General features: G+C 42.6%; 1 protein-coding gene across 5 annotated transcripts in view; it reads left to right on the top strand.

Annotated features, from left to right (window-relative positions):
* B4GALNT1 (beta-1,4-N-acetyl-galactosaminyltransferase 1) overlaps positions 1–18,844 on the top strand; it is a 556,280-nt gene that overhangs the window by 456,198 nt on the left and 81,238 nt on the right. For all 5 annotated transcript variants that reach the window (XM_069230844.1, XM_069230843.1, XM_069230845.1 and 2 more), the window contains one exon: positions 10,002–10,182. In XM_069230844.1, the coding sequence (XP_069086945.1) occupies positions 10,002–10,182 (181 nt within the window). The remainder of the gene's footprint in view (positions 1–10,001; positions 10,183–18,844) is intronic.

The raw sequence follows: 18,844 nt of genomic DNA, 5'->3' as shown, positions 1-18,844 counted from the left end.
TCAGGGTTCACTTCTGGAACTATAATAATACCTGGTGACATCTGGATACACAGACTGATTTCCATTCTCCTCTTCTGACAAACTCCATTAACACACGGATCACACTGCCCTTGGCTCCTCCTGGACCACCAGTGCTCCTTCAAGATTGGTAAGCCTTCCATCTCTCCGAAGGCAGGCTGGCTTTCAGGAACTTCAAGTCAGGGGAACAGCTTCAACCTGAAAGGGACAGACTCATATGATGACTCCTCACCTCTAGGATGTTGGCTGTCAGACTGACATTAGCTCTGGTTGCACAGCAATCGTCTGAGCATTCTTCAGAGCACTCTGTTCTGTGGTCATTGAGAGCATGAAACTAGGATAACAAGCGAGTTCGACTTCTATACAGTCAAAATAGACAATAGATGTGGATCTACTGTCTTAACTTTTAGAACCGGTGTACCATGGTTCTCCTTTCAAGTGTCCTTTTCAACCTGCTTACCAGCCACAGCCACTAGGTAGAGTGCTGTTCCCCACAGCATGATGGACTCCATCCTGGAGCACCCACAACAGAGACACAAAGAGGTGTGAGATTTCTGCCCCTGACTTCAGCCACACAGAAGAGTGAGAATGGGAAAGACAAAAGGCTGGCCTCACATAAGCGGTCCCTTTTTCCACTCCAGTGAAACAGATAAAAAGTTTAATCATACAAATGGATTCACAAAACACAGTACATTTCCACCACTGCTCTGTGTACTAGACCCATGACATGGATGGTAGCCCACAGTCAGTGCAATTAGGACACGCTTTACGTTCCCTTTCAGGTGAATGGGCAGGTCCAGGACCTCCCGTGTGCCAAGGGAAAGGCCTGAGCCTTTGTACACACACTAAACTAATGTGAGTCTTAGGTCAAGATCAAAAACCTGGATACAGATAGCCAAGGCAGGCACTCAGAGCAGATGAAAATGACTACTTCGTGCTAAGGACATTCCTATCCCAACATTAGGCCAAAGTGGGCACTATAATGGCGACTGGTGCAATGTATGATGTTAGCCTCTCTAGTCCACATCCCACGGACCATTTGTTGATTTTCCTCCTTCCAGTATAGAAAGACTAGGAAAATACCAACAAAGGTGGCCCTAGACTGGTTGCATTGCAGTTGGACTTCGTAGGTTAGACCCTCCTCTTTGTACCAGTGCTCTCAGTTTCCCATGAGATGTGGCATAGTTTTGCTTTTTGGGAATGCTCTCTTACATCAGCTGATGGGGATGATGAGCCAAAAACTGGAAAGACCATTGCTGGGTCCCACTTTGACGGGATTAAGCCTACGACTAAAGGGCAATACAGCTTATGTGCCAATGTTTCTTGGAAGGGCTGTGCGTTTTGAAAAGGATGGGGACTGCTCTCATCAACGGTGGACAGAGCCAAGGACCAGTTGACTGAGATGTTCATTGGTTCCAGTTGAAAGTCTGCTCTAGAGACACAATAATCTGGAGATCAGCTGACTAAAGCTAGGTACTAAACCTAAATTTTGAAAAGAGCAAGAATATGTTAGAGGTATAAAAGGATGTCCCTGTGGAAAGACTTCTCTGCACCATTTACCTACCCCATGTACCAGCTCTCAAACAGAAGAGTGTGTGTCCAGGCCCATCTCCACTAGTGCACTGGTAATGTGGCCATGGAAAGTAACTTCAGTTCCCTTTGATTGCTGGCTCCACATTCATTCTGTTCTTGAGCCTGAGAGGAATGCAAAGGCTTTCTACTTGATTTGCAGGCAGTTCCTTTGAGGTATATGTCAACAGGTGAAGCTAGTCATGATGAACTTGTAACAGTTTGTACCATCATCCTGTGACCTAATGGTCCCCTTTTATAAAGGTTACAATTTTAAACAACTCCCTACTCATAACACAAGGGTGTTTGCCTTCCTTTTAGGTGCCACATGGTCTCTAGATTCCTGGGTTCTTCTGACAAGGTAAAGCTTGGCAATTTTGGATACATAGGCTCTTGATGCTTGTGGACACCTTTGAGTACCAACTCCCAACTCTGAGGTGCTTCCCTCGTTTAGAGAGCCCACTGGAATCTAAACTGCAGTTGGGACCTATTGAGTCACTACTCGTCCCCTTAATGGTGTCAGTTAGCCACCTCATCAGCACGGAGGCTTATCACCTCACATCCAGTGGCAAGTTTATCAGTGAGCATTTGTTGCATCCCTGTGCTAACAAGTAGTCCGAATCCCTATCAATTAGGGTATCCATTACACTTTGGGCTGTCCGATAGTTGGTTTGGTTGCACATGCTGAAGCATTTTCACAAGATTGCATTGACTTGAATGCTGGAACTAAGACCCGCGGGCTCCAGAGATTACAGTAGCATTAATGATCCCTCAGCTCCAGAAAACACTGCATACAGCCTCTACTTATAATATGATTATAGTACCTTACTTCGAAAAGAAAGGCCTTTTTGTTTTTTCACATTTGTGAAATATAGCTCTGGATGGACACTGATTTTTGTTTTGTGTGAGTACCATGTCTATTGTATTGGTGTTCCAGACCAATTACTACTCTCGGAAATAATTATTGACCTACAGCTAGAGTCAGAAGTACAAAGTAGTAAATGGTTAATCCAGCTGCAGTGCAAACTTATTGACTGCCCCTAGACAACAGTGGTAAATTATATTATCCAACACGGATCATGTTCATTAACCTCTGCTGACCCCCAAAACCAAGGCCCAGATAAAAGACCCTATGTTGGTATTGGCGGATGTGCTAAATGTAAGATTACAAGTTCTAGAATACAAAGGAAAGAACTACTCACTATGCTACTCGTTAACATCTTGAATATCTCTCAAGGCCCCAAGAACATCTCCTAAGCAGGACTAGAACCTGATCTGTTTTTTTATGGAAACTGGTAGCTTTAGGTAAAAACTGGGGTTGACTGTGCCTCTACCCGCTATTTACCCCAGCTGACTCCCAGCTCTGGAGTAGGAGGTTCCCCCAAGGTTCAACTTCTTGATTTTCAAGTCATTCAGAATCACAGCTACAGATGGAATCAATGCACCAAAAACATCTCCCACTACTTCCCCAGCACTAACACGTCTCCCAGTTCTAGTCTTCATTTCCCATACAGGATCATCAAAATGTTCCATATGATAAATCTTCGGAAATACTATACCTAAATAACATTTAGCACACCATCCCTTGGGAAATTTAAAATAAGCATTCCTTCTATAAATAAAGTATACTCCGGGGATCACAGGATCCTTTCCATCTAAAAAGAATTCACTCTTTCCTCTAACCTCAAAGATGTGTTCACATTCTGTCTTCCCCATAAATAGAGGATCCAAATAACTTTGGTCAATCTGTATGCACAACTTTCCCTTATACTGCCAATCTAAATCTAGTGCTGGCCAGTTTCCCTTCACTTGGTGTTCAATTTCTTCTGTTTTCCACCTGTACTGTCTTTTAAGGTCTTTATCTGTTTCAGGCTTAGACGCTAGATCCCTTCTTCTGTCTTTCACTAGATTCTAAAATGTCTTCTCTACTTCTGTCACGTCACAAGTCAGGTTATGTCTTTGTGCAAATGCAGTGTCTTTACCTGCTATTTCTGCACTGTTGAAACAAAGAATATTTTCAAGTGTTTAAACTAATATTAAAAACTACCCGGTCTACAAAATAGACACAATAAAAGCCTACAAGAAACTCCATAAGTAAAAGGATTGTGATGATAAGTGTTTCCTTGTGAAAATGAAACAGGTGATTGTGTACAAATGTAGCAATCCCCTTCATCCATAGTGTCAGTACACTCACAAAGCAGCTAATGATAAAAATTTGGTGACAGATCTCTTTTAGAAGTGTCTACTAACAAATCTTTCTCATTTAGTGAGTGCATTCTTTCATCAGTAGAAAATGGGATCTTATGGACACTTGTAGAACTAATCCTCTATACTAGACTGTGTAGGTAAGCACAACCTTATAAGCAAAGCGATTATTACTATAAATGTTGCAAATAACAAAACTGTAAGTATGTATCTACATTCACTAATGGCATTGTATGTTTGCTCTAACTTCTGACCTGTTTTAGTGAAATGAAGCAGCAGAAGGAATGGTTTGCTTAAGTTTCACTTGTACAGAACAGCAAAACAAAGTCCATGTGATAAATTGCAACAGATGTATTCACAAAGATCTGTGTGAGACTTCATAAGCCCTACTCTGTGTTCTTCTGAAGGACAGGCCTCTCTTCTTCTGTAGACTCAGGCCTCAGTACTCTTCTTAATTCCCTAAAAAGGTCAATGGAAAGTCACTACATAAGGCACAGTTAAAATTCTCTAATAATCACACCCAGTGTGAAATGTCTCAAGCACAATGTTCAGTTCAAGAAGGTTCATTTGGATCTGCAGTGTTATCCCAAAATTCCAAAATCTTTCTTTCGCCATAATTTGCAGTAACGTATGTCCATTCAGGTGAAAAATGCCTTCAACAGGTCAGTCTAGTCCTATAAGGCCTCTTCAGTGCCAGTCTATTGTTTTCACTTTCACTAAGATCAGAGTTTTCAGTGTTCTCTGGAATTGAGGCACATGCTCCTTAGGTATTTTTTTCTTGCCTTTTGGGCCACTGGCCTTCAGCTTCCACTCGCTTTCTCACAGCACTAAGGCCCATATTCATACTTTTTTAGCGCCGCATTTGCGTCATTTTTTGAAAAAAAGCGGCCCAAATGCGGCGCTAAAAAAGTATAAATATGGGCCTAAGTCCTTTGTCAGGGTCTGAATCTCAAGTCGACTCATTCGCCACTGTAGGATGAGACTTTTCCGTCTCAGCTTCAACTGTTGATCTCTCCAGATTCCCCTCAGACCGAGTATGTGCTGTTTCAGGCTCTCTTTGCTCTCTCTCATCCCTGACTAAACTGTCAAAACTGATTTATTTTGCCAACAAATCAAATGCTGCTGAATCCTCATGCTAACTTCAGGTCTTAATCCTGTCACAAACCTCAACACAAAATGTCCCACATCCTTGGTTTCGAGCGTCTCCATTCCACTGTACTGCTTGAACGCCTGCAACAATCTCTCATAATGGGCATAAATCGACTCTAGGTTCTTGAGTCATTCTGACAATTTTGGTCCAATCAGTATTTTTGGGTGACACCTTTAACTTTAACAATGTCGTCACTTTGCTGATACTTCTTCATTACCAATGCCGAAGGGCCTGTTGTCACAAGGCTCTTCGGCAGTTCTGACTCAGGCCATTCAATGGGTATCTTACATTCTGCCCACAAATCACTCAGGATCACAATGTCAAACAAAGTATTCAAATTGACCCACAATACTTTTGAAATCTTCACAAATCCTTCATCCTGCTCATACCACTCTACTGGCTTTTACCTCAGCATCAGGAAGTCATTAGTGAATGATGCAAGATAACTTCTGCTCCAAGGCACATGAACATAACTTCTACCTGGCACTTCTCTCAGCGTGAAATTTGATGTGCTTGCCCCTCCTTCAACAGGAGGAGATGGTTCCCCCTGTTTCTTTGGTATTTTCTTTCTCACCCATTGACTTCCTATTTGTCTAACTCATTACATTTCTGAATGTTCTGAATTAGCTCTTTAATTTGTATTTCCATCCCTGAAGTTCTCATACAGGCTATGTCTTCTTCATTAAAGCATATGGGGTAACTCCTCTGTAAAGTTTTAGTCTTGTTCAAGTCAATCTCATATTTTTAAGTTAAGTCAGAACGTTTGTCATATACTTGTGCTGCACATCTGGTAACATCTTTACACATGAACACAAGCTAATTTTCTTGGTGGGAGCCTAAACAGGTCATTGCCCCCTGTAAGATTCAAAGTCGCATCAGCACTTGCTACTCATGCAGAGCTTGTATGTGTTGGCACTAGAGGAACAAATCCTCTCATATAGGGACTTGCTGCCACATTATGTGAAGAACCTGGTGCGCTGGGGAACGCCAAATTATAAGTTACCTTCCCTGGGAAAACAGGCTTATACATGGGGACCACACGACCAATACTAAATGGAACAGTAAGAGTATCAGCAGTATTTTGGATAGTAGGGTAAGCAGGAATTCGAGTTCCTCAACTGTCTCCCATCAGTTCACAATGCACATTCACCAAAATAAGCCCCACTGAAACAAAATTCAAGTTTTTTGGGTCAGCAGGTAATCCAAGATTCCCACCACCACTAGGGCTTTTTCCTCCCTCTTCTTAGGTCTCATTGTACAGAGGTGGAAGCTCTGACAATAATACATCTAGAAAGCTATCACCCGAATCATTGTCACTGAACTCACTCGCATAATCTGCCTCCTTTTGCTTTCCATCCTTCATTTCCTTGTCATTTTCTTTTCCTTCTCTCTCTCGAATGCTTCACTCGGTAAGGCTGGGTACAATCTAACTCCCTCTATCCTGTCAGTTCACCATCTCTTTTGTTCAGCATCTAGCATCTGCATCAGCACACACAGCCTCTGGAGCTTTTACCTCACACTGATCTGTAGCATGAGCAGCACATGCCCAACCATTTAGCGCCTTATATTGTGTATGTCTAGGAGTTGGTTTCATCTCATACAATACCCTTCTCAAGTTTTCAATAAATCTCAGATTAAATGTGCCATAACGTGGAAACCTCAGTGCACCTTCTTTTTCTGTGTTCTTATGCCATATATGACCTGGGGTATCTTCGGGTGGTGCCTCTTCCCCTCTCTAATACTCACAGGCACATCTCCTCTTCTCTAAACAAGCCTTGTCTGTCTTTAGAAAAATTCATTTTACAATCAAATATCAATATTTACAGATAACATTTTTGTTCTGGACCAGGAAATAACTCCTCGTTCAATAGCAACAACCAATCGCAGCGCATCCCCTTGTGATGTTGACAGCCAATACCAGCGTGGCACTATACCTACCGATCAATACCAGCATGGAACGCTGTGATTTCAATCTCGCTCCTTGCAGCTGTTTACCCTGCTTTACAATCTGCACGCACTCACTCTTCTTTGCATCAAAATTGTGGTACAAAATGCAATACAAATAATTTTTGTCTGCTCCACTAAAGAAACTGACAATATCTAATAGCAGAATAGTCAAAGTAATCAAGCACTTCTAACAAAACCTCGACCTGCGGGGCATCATTCAGATTGGTACAGATTCATCCTGTGCATTAGGATCCACTATACCAACCACACCTCACATTCATGCAAATATAAATGTCCTTATCTCACTTGTGCCATTGATGACATCTCACAACAAGCACCGCCAAACTTTGCAGACAATTTCAATATAGTGTCTTCTCCACTTTTTAATACTATCCCAGGATCTTAGGTTTTGTTGAACCCAATGACAGCTTCAACTTCTTTTGATAAACACTACACTCACACAACATTCAAAACATCTGCAAAGCACCATCCAAACTCCACAAAACACCACAAGCTAAGCTTGAGCAACTGCAACCCATAACTCTATTGACCCCCACTCCCCCACTGATACAGCCCTCTTTGGAATCTCCATAACTCCGCCAGTCTTCCAAATTCTGGACATGGGCGCTTGGGACAGGGCTTTAGGGACTAACTAATCTAGAATAAAGAAACAAGTGGTTCTAACTCTCCATACTTTTAGTCCCAAACAGTCCTCACTTTGCTACCATCTGATGATGCTCTGGGCCAATTATATTTTATTGCTTTTCTTCCAACTGACCTTTTTAGGATGCTAGAGAAGTAAAGGAGAGTTAAAATAAACCTTTCAAATCTATTAAAAGTGTAACTTGTTTGGTCACACATTAAATCCAAGAGGCGGAGGATAAAGTTTAAATTTTCTTACAAATTGAGGGCCAAACTGATGTATATGAATCTCAAGAACATGCTATATAAGTAAATCAATCACCAAATGTGAAGTAAAGCATTGAATGAAGATAGATTCTGATGATCTGTATAAAAGTTGTGGTCCTCTTGTCTAATCATTGGACAATATAAATTAATTTGAATACCCTAAGCTAAGACAAATTAAATCCCAATTAAGTCTCAAGAAATGTAGGAAAGGGTCATACTAGGAGAAACCTCAGTAGAAGTTCTGATAGAGAGGTGATGCATAGCTTAAAGCCACACAAAAGACTAAAGGTTAGAGAGGTCCGTACCTCTCCAAGTCTCAAGGGAATCTGCTCGTGTCTAACTAGATGAATCCCAATTAAACCTACAGAATCTGCGAGAAAGCTATGTCATCCACACCAGTAATTTTCCATCTTCCCTGCACAGCTGAGATTGGCAACTCCCCTCAAATTCTCATCCCACTAAACAAACATCAGAATGACCTTGAAGGCTTCTCGGTGTCTGGTACTCAAACAGCAGTTTTTTCTTGTCAGTCCGTTAGTGCTCCTTGTCCTTGCCAAAGTATTCTCCCTTACCCCACTCTCTTCAATACACAATAGGCCTTTAATTAACTGTGGACTCGCACGGACACACCTGCAAAGAATGAATATTGCAACGCAAGCATACTCCACGTTGAAGGTTAAACCCAGGAAATCAAATGCTTTAGGCCTTTGGTTATGCTAACTTAATAAGAAATTGAATGCACATTTGAAATACATTATTATAAGTACATCTTGCAATTATAAATGAAACAAGAATTATAAATCAAATGTGATTTCATGCAATTTCACCATAATCAGAGTACACAAATATAAATGTGCATTAGTACTACATTTCAGCATGTTAAAATCAACCATTAGAATACATATATATATATATATATATATATATATATATATATATATATATATATATATATATGAATTTCTAATCCTCTACTGCAAGTTTGTCCTCAGTAATACAATTTTGATATTCCACTTTACATTATTAACGTTAAAGCAAATGATATATGCATTGTCAATTACATTATTATGTCACTACTTTAACGTATGATGATACAACCAAAATAATGCATTACCACTGGTTTGAACCCAGAAACAACATTCAGACTTGCAAGCAAAATAAAGGTAAATAGCATTATTCTCTTGATCCACACCATGAGAATAAATGCTTACATAACACTTTTCATACACTAAACAGGACTAGATGTGTGCTGTAAGCCAATTCAAAACACCACCTGTCATCTGAAATAAAACAGGCCCTGCAGAAAAATATTAATGGTGTTCATAAAGCCGACAGGTCTTTGCACAGAGCAATTGAAAAGCTTAATATACTGCAGTCCATTGCACTACAACAAAATAAAAATACATACCTGCTTGTTCTCCTGCCAGCTGGAAAAGTGCAGTCACAGCAAGGCACGGAGACTCCAAAAAGTGAGGGAAACGTATGGGGACTTATTCAGTCGACTTAAATTAAAAATCAGGAAACAGACCAAATCTTTCCTAACCAATAAGTATTATGTGACGAAAAGGACAGCTGGCCAACCACAGACTGTCCAAATAAAGTACACGCAGGCCATTGCACTGTGCAAGTGTGTGATCGCAAAGGCGTGCACCAAAAAGAAAAGGATGTGCAGCAGGTCTGTCTCTTTTAATAGTTAAATGGGGATGGGCTTATGTTTTGCCTTTGGATGTGCTTGCTACAAGGGACTTTGGTGAGCGTTCCTCGCCAGAACTGAAATAAGTAAGGAATGGGACAAGGAAAAGATGAGGAGGTGATGTTTATTGCCTGGAAATGTTTGCCCTTGAGGTGATTGGTTTAATCATTTGAGCTCCGTTCTGTAAACATGGAAAACCTTCTACAATATTTGGAAAAAATATGATTTCTTTGCGGAAGAACCACCTTCCCAGTATAATAATTGTCTGATGTGTGTTGTGAGATGCTGTGTATAAGATTAACTGCAAAGGAGCGACATGCATTAGAATATACTGATTGAGAAGACAGCAAGTCCTGGGCACAAAATAGGATACTGGAATTAGAAGAGGCTGCGTCCGATTGGCTAATGCAATGAATGTGGTTTAAGCATGTTTACTAAAACCACCACTTGATTTTGTAGTCATTTAACATGTACACTGACAGACATTTGTTGTTTTGCGTACTCTTCAAGGTGAACCTGTCGGCAACCATGGGGACATTCGATGTGGCCGCACTTGTGGATGAAGTGGAGGTCCGCGGTAGTGGAGAGATGCGCCTGGTGGTGTCCAGCCCCTTCCTTGACAATCTGAACCGGCAGCTGCAGTTCGTCACTTATACCAACACCATCTTCCACCCAAACACTGCAGATGTAGGTGGGTGTCCTTTGAAAGACAGGCTCGACGCCAGGAGTTTGTGTGCTAGTCATGGGCACTGTAGAACCCAACTGCTCGATGCTTAGACTTCTCTGGTGCATAATGTGCAGAGAAGCTTTTGTCTTCCAACCTTTTTCGATAATTTACTTGAAATATGCTGCAGCTGCACATGAGTCTAATTTAAGCTGGCTTGCCAGCTTGAGAAATTTAGGGAAATCCAAATTTGTATATCTCTGGCCATCAAGTATTTGCATGAAAAGTCAAGCTTGTGCAGGGCAATGCACAGATCTGATTGTCTGCCAACACTTCCAACCAGGAAGTATTGACAGCCATCTTGGGACTCAGCCTCAGCCAAGTCCCAGTAAAAAAGTAAAAAACAAAAACAAAAAAAGGGGCCAGGATAAGGACACCCTGACCCCTTAGCTCTGGTGGCGGGTCCCAAAGGGACCCTCCCAAAGCAAAAAATCATTTTTTAAATTATTTGTTTGCTGTGAAATCATGATATTCACAAATTTGTGGCAAAACAATTTTAAAAAAACAAGCTCAGGCTCCCGCACTTATTTTTGATAGGCCCCCGGGAGGGCCAGGTCCTGGGGGCATTTATCATTTTGTGGTTAGGGGGGGGGGTCCTGGCCTCCCCTCAGCACCAGGTACCACCACCTCCCCGGGGCGAGTTTTGCAATACATGCGGGGGGCCCGTGGCCCCCCTAAACCCTTGGGACCATCACCTCCCTAGGACAGATCGATTTAGCTGTGTGGGGAAGGCCCGTTGGCCTCCCCCACAGCCCCGGGGACCGCCACCTCCCTGGGGCTTTAATTATTATAAATGCAGTGGGGCCGCATGGAGCCATAGATGTCCCTGGGGACCACAACAACCCCCATGGCTGGCTCCTGCTATGTCCTGGGGTGCCCACCCCTGGGACATAGCTGTTTGTTGTCTCTTGGCTACAGATCTGAAGCTGCAGCCAAGCCAAAGCAAACATTCCGCTGTTTGACACCGGGACCTGTCAAGCAGGTCCCACTGTCAAAGAGCGGATCTTTCATCTCTGTCCCCTGATGTGTGCAGGGAACAGAGATGAAATGCTTTAGGAGGCAGGGAGCTGCTGTTAAAGCAGCTCCCTTCTTGCTGAAGCAAAGGCACCATGAGGCTTCCTCTGCAGTGTGAGATAGCCATAAAGGGCATTTTGTAAAAATTAAATTACATTAAAAAATAAATACATAAATAACTATATGTAGGGACCATGGGGGAGCCCTTGAGAGCTCCCTCGTGGACCCAGATAGCCCATAAGGGGTTCAAAAAAGTAAAAATAAAAAAAAAGCCATAGCTCGGTGTTAAGATTTCAGAACTTCACATTGAGCATTGGGGGTTTGAGTCCGGTGGGACACATTACCCTCTTTTTAAAAAAATAAAGTACACATTATTAAAAAAAAATTAAATTAGAACTCCATTTTTTATTTAAAATTGTACACAAATTTTTCATTATAAGTATATCAGACATCAAAGCCTGAAAACTCTCTATCTCTCTCCCTCTAACTTTCTTTCTCTCTTTCTGTCTCTCTTTCAATCAATTTCTCCCACTCACACACCCACTCACAGACCCACTCAGACCCTCATGCACTTACTCACAGCCCAAGTCAGACACCCACACACCCACACACAGACCCACTCAGACAGTTACACATCCACTCACACACTTACTCTGACTGTCACACACCCACTCACAGACACATTTACACCCTCATGCAGCCACTCACAGACCCACGACATACTGACGCAACCACTAAAACACTGATGTACACACTGTCACACCCAGACACTCTGACAGCCACTCTCACCCCCAGATACAGCCTCCCACACCTATTCTCACACCAAGAGAGGCCGAGGTAAACTTCCACCATGCATGCGCAAAGGGCCGTGCACAGCATGGGGTTGGGTGGTTAGGGGGGTTGGCAGCAGGGACTGGCTGCAGGCCAGCCCATGCTGGCAACCTCACCTGAGCATGGGAGAAGGCTGTGCACAGTGCAAGTTAGGTTCTGAACTTACTCGTACAAAACCATAGAAATTCATCAGTTATAGTTAGAGTTCTTTCAAGTAACTATAACTCATGCCCTAAGGTAACTATAGCTCGTACCCTGCCATGCACATCTAATTATTCCACATATCATATCATTTATGACATCTTCTATCCCATCTTTCATATTATCACTGCAGCATTTGCAATAAAATTATTGATGAGACAACTGGACAAAAACAGTTACCTTTGAGGGCAAATGCATTCGTCTCCCCTCTGTCCTCTTCCCGGCTGCACAGGCTTCCACTCAATCACAAAGGTAAATAACCAAAGGGGGTTCCTTGATTGGATGAGCGTAGCTCAAGCAGGGAAGTAACTAAAGTAGAGAAAATCTACGAAACGAGCTACAACAATAAACCTGTAGGAAAAATAATCCTCAGGTACAAATCGCTATAGATATGGATAACTATAACATGGTATGTCGAGAACTAACAATAACTGATAGAAGAACAGGACGGCTGAACATGGATTTGAAATAGCAAATGAAGGTATTTTATCACCAAAATATAATTTTATTAAATGATTTTACAAAATGCTAAAATACATGAAAGACATAAAACTGGATATAAGAAGACAAAATACTAGGTACCTGACTCAGACATACCCCGCTCATACTGAACTAAAGGCAGATGAAGTGGAAGATACACAAGTAAAAACTACACACAATATATACTGAAATTGACATAATAACAAACAAGACCTGAGAAGCAAAAATGACAAATCAATGCAAAGACAGAAGTGTATTGATCTAAGAAAATACAAAAACAATTTATCCTCTGATACAAACAGAATCCATAATTAGAAAAGAACGATGATGAAATTGCTTTGTCAGAGAGGTACTGTAGGGACAGGGCCTATGCGCGTTTCGGTGTTCCTCAGTTTTAAAGGTCACCTTCTTCAGGGCCATTCCCAATATTACAGTCCAAGAATAATCTAATCTTAGCAGCCGAGCGTCCTGGTCATTTTTATGGTAAGTCCTGGATATACATGAATGATGTCTAATGAAGAAGTATATATATATATATATATATATATAAAGATATAGGGGGTCATTTTGACCTCGGGACAGCCGTGCGGAAGACCGCCAGTGCAGGCGGTTTGCCGCTCGGCCTATTATGACCGTTGGCAGCTCTCCGTCCCTTTACGGATGGAGAGCCGCCAACAGCCATACAGGCGGGCGGCGGGGAAGTGGAGGTTGCTCCACCTCCACCGCCACACCAAGAGAACACCGCCCAGCGAATCACGTCCTGTGATTCGCCGTGGCGGTGTTCTGTTGGCGGTGTGGTGTCGGCGGAGCTGCCCCCATGGCTCCCGTCCTGCCAGAGGATCGACGGACCAGGTAAGTCGATCATCCGTTAGGGGAGCGGGGTGGGGGTGTGTTGTGTGTTGTGTGCATGCATGGGGGTGTGCCTCTGAGTATGTAGAGGGGGTGTGTGAGTGCGTGTATGCTTGCGGGGGTGATTCATGTTTGGGAATGAGTGCGTGTATGTCTGTGGGTATGTCTGTATGGATGTGTGTGTGTATGTTTTAATGTGGGTGTGCGTGTCTGACTGTGTGTGTGGATGTTGGCATGTATGTCAGGGTGTGTGCGTGTGTGTGTTGGTGGTGCCTGCATGCGTGTCGGGTGTGTGTGAGTTATGTGATGTTGGGGGTCGTGGTGGGGAGTGGGGCCTTTGGGGGGTGTCAGGAGTGGTAGGGGGTGTAGGGGAGGGAGTCGGGTGGGGGTGAGGGGTGGGGGAGCCCCCTATCAGTGCCAGGGAAGGAATTCCCTGGCACTGATAGTGCTTACCGCCATGGATTTCATGGCGGTTCAAACCGCTGGAAATCCACAGCGGTAAGCCGGGTCCAAATACCGCTGGCGGTATAGTGACGGCCGCCAGGCTGGAGACCCAGGTCTCCAGCCCGGCGGTCGTCTCCGCCCTGGCAGGCGGAACGGAGAACCGGCGGATGACCATGGCGGTGACATAATTCCACAAGGTAAGACCGCCAGCCTGTTGGCGGTCTTACCGCCGGTTCTCTGCCTTCGGCCAGGGTCATAATGACCCCCATAATGCTAGAGTCCTGGAAATCGCTAATTTTGATTTTTATAAAACAGAGAAAAAAAGTTCTTATTGGAGAATAGAATTTTTTGGACCTATAGTAGGTCCTTACTTTATCGTGCGATAGACCAAGTGTTAATAAGTTATAGGCCAGTTATATGGAGGAGAAACATGGTTCTCTCTTAGGGAAAGTATTGGGACAGTCAAAAGTTGGCATTCAATTGTAGAGTTAGTAAGAAGTACAAAGATAAAAAACTTTTTTTAGAAATTATTGAGATGAATAATTTGGTATAAAGATAGAAAGTCTAGTAATCAATCAACTTATATATAGAGGTGCCTTATTCAGTGCTGCCTCTACTACCATTCCCAAGTCTAAAAACGATGCACCCAGGTGTATAGTGAAAATAGTTATAGTAGATTAGTATTTTTATTCTTCTTTGTGGTACCTGTTGTACCAGTCTATACAATATGACTCACATAAAGCTGTTCCATTCTCATGATATGGCGTGAAGAAACCTTTTGTTGTCAATAGGGGGAAACATACAGGTGGGAGAAAAACACTCTAATCAATAAAAAAACTCAGATGCAGAGTGACAGTATAGTAATATACTGTTGCAGTTAGTGATAAATTACAAGCTTAGCCAATATGTAAAACGTTTTTTATATACAAAAAAGCTAAAGATCACCTGAGACTCAGTTAGATGGAACAGGCTTGCAAGTTTCGTTCTACGGTCGTTAAAAAATCCTCAAACTCGGATTGGGTCCCATAGCGATTCCACGGTATATGTTTTAAATAGGAAAGCTGAACAGGATAAAGAAAAAATGTCACAAGTAGCTTTTAAGGAAGGAATCTCAAATTAATGTAGAGCGATCTATTGATATAAAGAATTACAAGTAGGTCTCTCGAAACAAAGAGAAATGCCTAGTGCTTACCTGCGTGCAGGACTGCTTGGCAATCGATAATTACTGTCGGCGGCCGCCGGCTTCGTTCAGTTTTATCCTTGATCTAATTAGTGGGCTCAAAAGAGCTCTAAACCGCATTTGGAGAGTGGGGCATGCCGATCCACAGCGGCCGCCATATTGGATTACCCGGGGAAAACGGAGCCTTGCTCGAAAAGAAGAGCAGAAGACAACGTGAGTGTCGGAGGAGACTGACGCGGATGAACTATATACGAATAGCAGGCATTAAAACTGTGAAAGAATAAACTATATTTGATAAGCTATTTTAGATGACATGTTAGATTAGACCGTGAATACAAAGAAAATAGATGGAGGTCAAATAGTCGCCAATGTTGGAATGGACAGAGTTACATATTACTTACTGGATTAGAGAGGTTTTTTTAAATATAAGAAGAGAGTTTATATAGCAGTGAGCCAAAATATATTTTATTCGGTATTTCAACACTTAAGAGTAAATATTAAGGAATATTCAGAATAGTTTGGATATATACTACTATTGGTATCATGCAAGTGATTATTCTGGTATCTTCAAGGTAAAAAAGCTGAAAAAAAAGAGAACAGTATTTCATCAGATGACTACACAGGAATAATAAAATGAAGAAACACCATGGTTCACTAGGAGTGAATAAAAGATATATATGACACCAATTATATAATGGCATTTTCCCAAGGAAATTGATTCAGCCCCTTTTCGCAGCTATCCAAGGTGAAGATCCAAATGACCTCCCGTTTCTTCCTGATTTTATTATCCTCAATCTGTCCTGATTTCTTAATCTTTTCCAATACGGTCCAAGTGAGATCATCAACTTTATGTCCATGTTGTTTCCAGTGTTGGACTAGTGGGGCACTCTCCTTGTCATTACGTATGTTGGACATATGTTCCAATATTCTTATTTTAACTTCTCTCCCTGTTTCGCAGACATATAGTAGGGGACAGGGGCAGCAGATCAAATAAATACAATTGGCTGTTCTGCAATTGGTCATATCAGTGAATTTGTAGTTTCTATGTTTCCAATGGAAGGAGTCTCCCACTATCGCTCTAGGACAAGCCTTACAATTGCCACATTTATGGTTACCCATGATTGGTTGGTTCCCACAGATGGATTTCTGACAGAAGTTCTCATTTCTCGGTGGAAGAGCTCTCACTAGTTTGTTGGAAATATTTTGATTTTTCCTAAAAGCTAGGAGAGGGCGTTCCAATGAAACCTGATTAGGGTTACTATTAAGGATGTTCCAATTGGAGAGGATTATCCTTCTGATTTTTTCATTCAAGTTGGAATGTTGAATTACGCAAACCATCTGAGATTGGGATTTTTTATTCTGTTTCTCAAACTCACTCAATCACAACCCTGCAGTCACCAGCATGACAGCAGCATTGTGATTGAGAACAAAACAAAACCAGGGCACTCCGAGTAATAGGTCCACGATGAAGAAAGTTGCAGATTTCTTTATTCCTTTGTATTGAGAAATATCAAATCAATGTTCAGAGATAGCCATATCCTCATGTTTGAGAAAAATCACATCAGTGTTCAGAGACAGCCAACACGTATTTCGTCCACACAGACTTTTTCAAGGCATAAAGATGGTTGAAGACAAGAGTGTCCAGAGATGTCCTTTATTGCGCAGGGAAGTAATGGTCCTTGAAGATGTAAGGACTGTATAAACCAAAGGCATCCAAAAATTAAGGGATGGTACGTGTGAGGGCCCTGATAAGCCCACACCTGACCTCTCACCGGTCCCTAGAGGCAGGGAGGAAAGAGAAATGCGGCGTGCGTGTGGTAACGCTGTATGGTAAAGAAAGTGATTGATCTGAGTGGCTTGCTTTGCCGCTCAGACTGGGAATGGGAGCCTGGGTGTGTTCTCCAGTCAGCTGTGCAATACAGGCAGGTAGAGAACATGCAAAGTGCGCATGTCTGTTTGGCCGGCCCAACACGGCCAGCCAAGCAGACATGAGCACTTATTGCACTTATTGTAGTGCATAGCCCTCCTCCGGCTCCTCCTTCCTGCCCAGCCCTGCCCCGCCCCCCCCTTACTACAAGGAAAAATAAAGTGATAATAACGTAATGTATGTTATTATCATTTTATTTTTCCTTTTTGGAAAATCCAGCGGGGCGACACTCCTCAGTCTTAACGGAGGAGCCGCCCCTGTTTAACCCACCGGACATACAGTCATCTCATGGTGATGCCAGGCAGGACACAGAGCCTCACCATGTGAGGAAGAGAGACTGGTACACAAAAATCCTTGAAGCAGTCAGAAAAGGTACACAGCAGAGCAATTAGGAAAGACAATTCCGAGTCATCACCTACTAAAATTGAAGAGAAGCTAACAAGAGCCTATGGTTGTTGACTGTATTCTAAGTAGAGGATTATCCCAGGTGGAGCTATTAATAATGCTGACAAGAAAAGATTCAGAAATAACATTGTGAACAGCACTTGAAGCCCTGAAATCAAGAAGCAGAGAGCTGAACCGCCAGAGCATGAGTGACTGCCTCTAACTAACCTCTGAAGGCAGAGAGGCCATGACTGTTCACAACAGAAGCAAAAATCACAACTGACCTATCCTGAAAGAGGAGCACCACAGTGCCTGACGCCACCAAACCAAATGCCAAGCAGCCTTGAGAACTGACTAGCTAATAAATGTTAGCATACTGATGGACCACAAGGACCTGAGGTTGTCCGGGTCTACCAACCTGTGGGGAACACATAGGACACCTGTACTATGGAAGGCCCTGGCCTAGAACCTCCTAAGATCGTGAGGTCTCAGGTTAGGAAAATTCTGGTGAGGGAGAACTACTTTGCATCAATGACATTAATGACAACACAACGCAACACAAGCAGTAAAAATAAAAAAATAATAATGAAGGTAAATTTTATAGGATAACACCAAAACAGAAGTGTGGCTTAGAAAAGTAGCAAAGCGGCACTGTGATATGTTCAAAGCAATTCCACCAATCAATTTAAGACATCAGGTGCTGGGCCCCCATTTGACGTGGTCTCATCCTGAAGTCTTTACCACTTCTAGGCGCTGTCCTTCACAAAGCCGAGCTCTGAAGAGAACCATATTCAGAGTTCAGTTGCTATTCCTTCTCATCAGGTCGGACATTTAACTTTCTGGTATTCTGAGCTTAAGCTGGCCATCTGATGGATGAGAGTCATTTACAGTGAATGAGTCCTGAAATCTTTGGAAGCACGAACAGACAGGCCCTTGGGCCCCTCAAGAAGGCTGTATGTCAGGGACGAACCCCTCGAGGCATAATGCAAGTTTTCATGTGAAAGAACACAGAACAGGAGTGCAGAGCAGAAAAACCTGCACAACATGGGACAGCACCATAATCCGGTAACAAAACCCTCCGTCCAACACTCCCCACATAAGCCACTGCCTGTGAATCATTTCTCCAGATTACCAGCCCAGAAGGCAGTGCTTAATTTGACCCGGTGGTTGTCGGTGGGTGGGTCCCACCGGCACTTATTTTTTCTTTACAGACATTCTCAGAGAGCAAGAAAGAGGAAAGAAACGGGAAGATAAGACGGAAAACTGTCAACAAGGGGGAAAGCAGAAACCTGCAGAGTGAAAAAATAAAGGAGGAAGGA

The sequence above is a fragment of the Pleurodeles waltl genome, chromosome 4_2 (genome assembly GCF_031143425.1).
Source record: "Pleurodeles waltl isolate 20211129_DDA chromosome 4_2, aPleWal1.hap1.20221129, whole genome shotgun sequence".
NCBI lineage: Eukaryota > Metazoa > Chordata > Amphibia > Caudata > Salamandridae > Pleurodeles > Pleurodeles waltl.
This window is presented reverse-complemented; position numbering and strand designations above follow the sequence as displayed.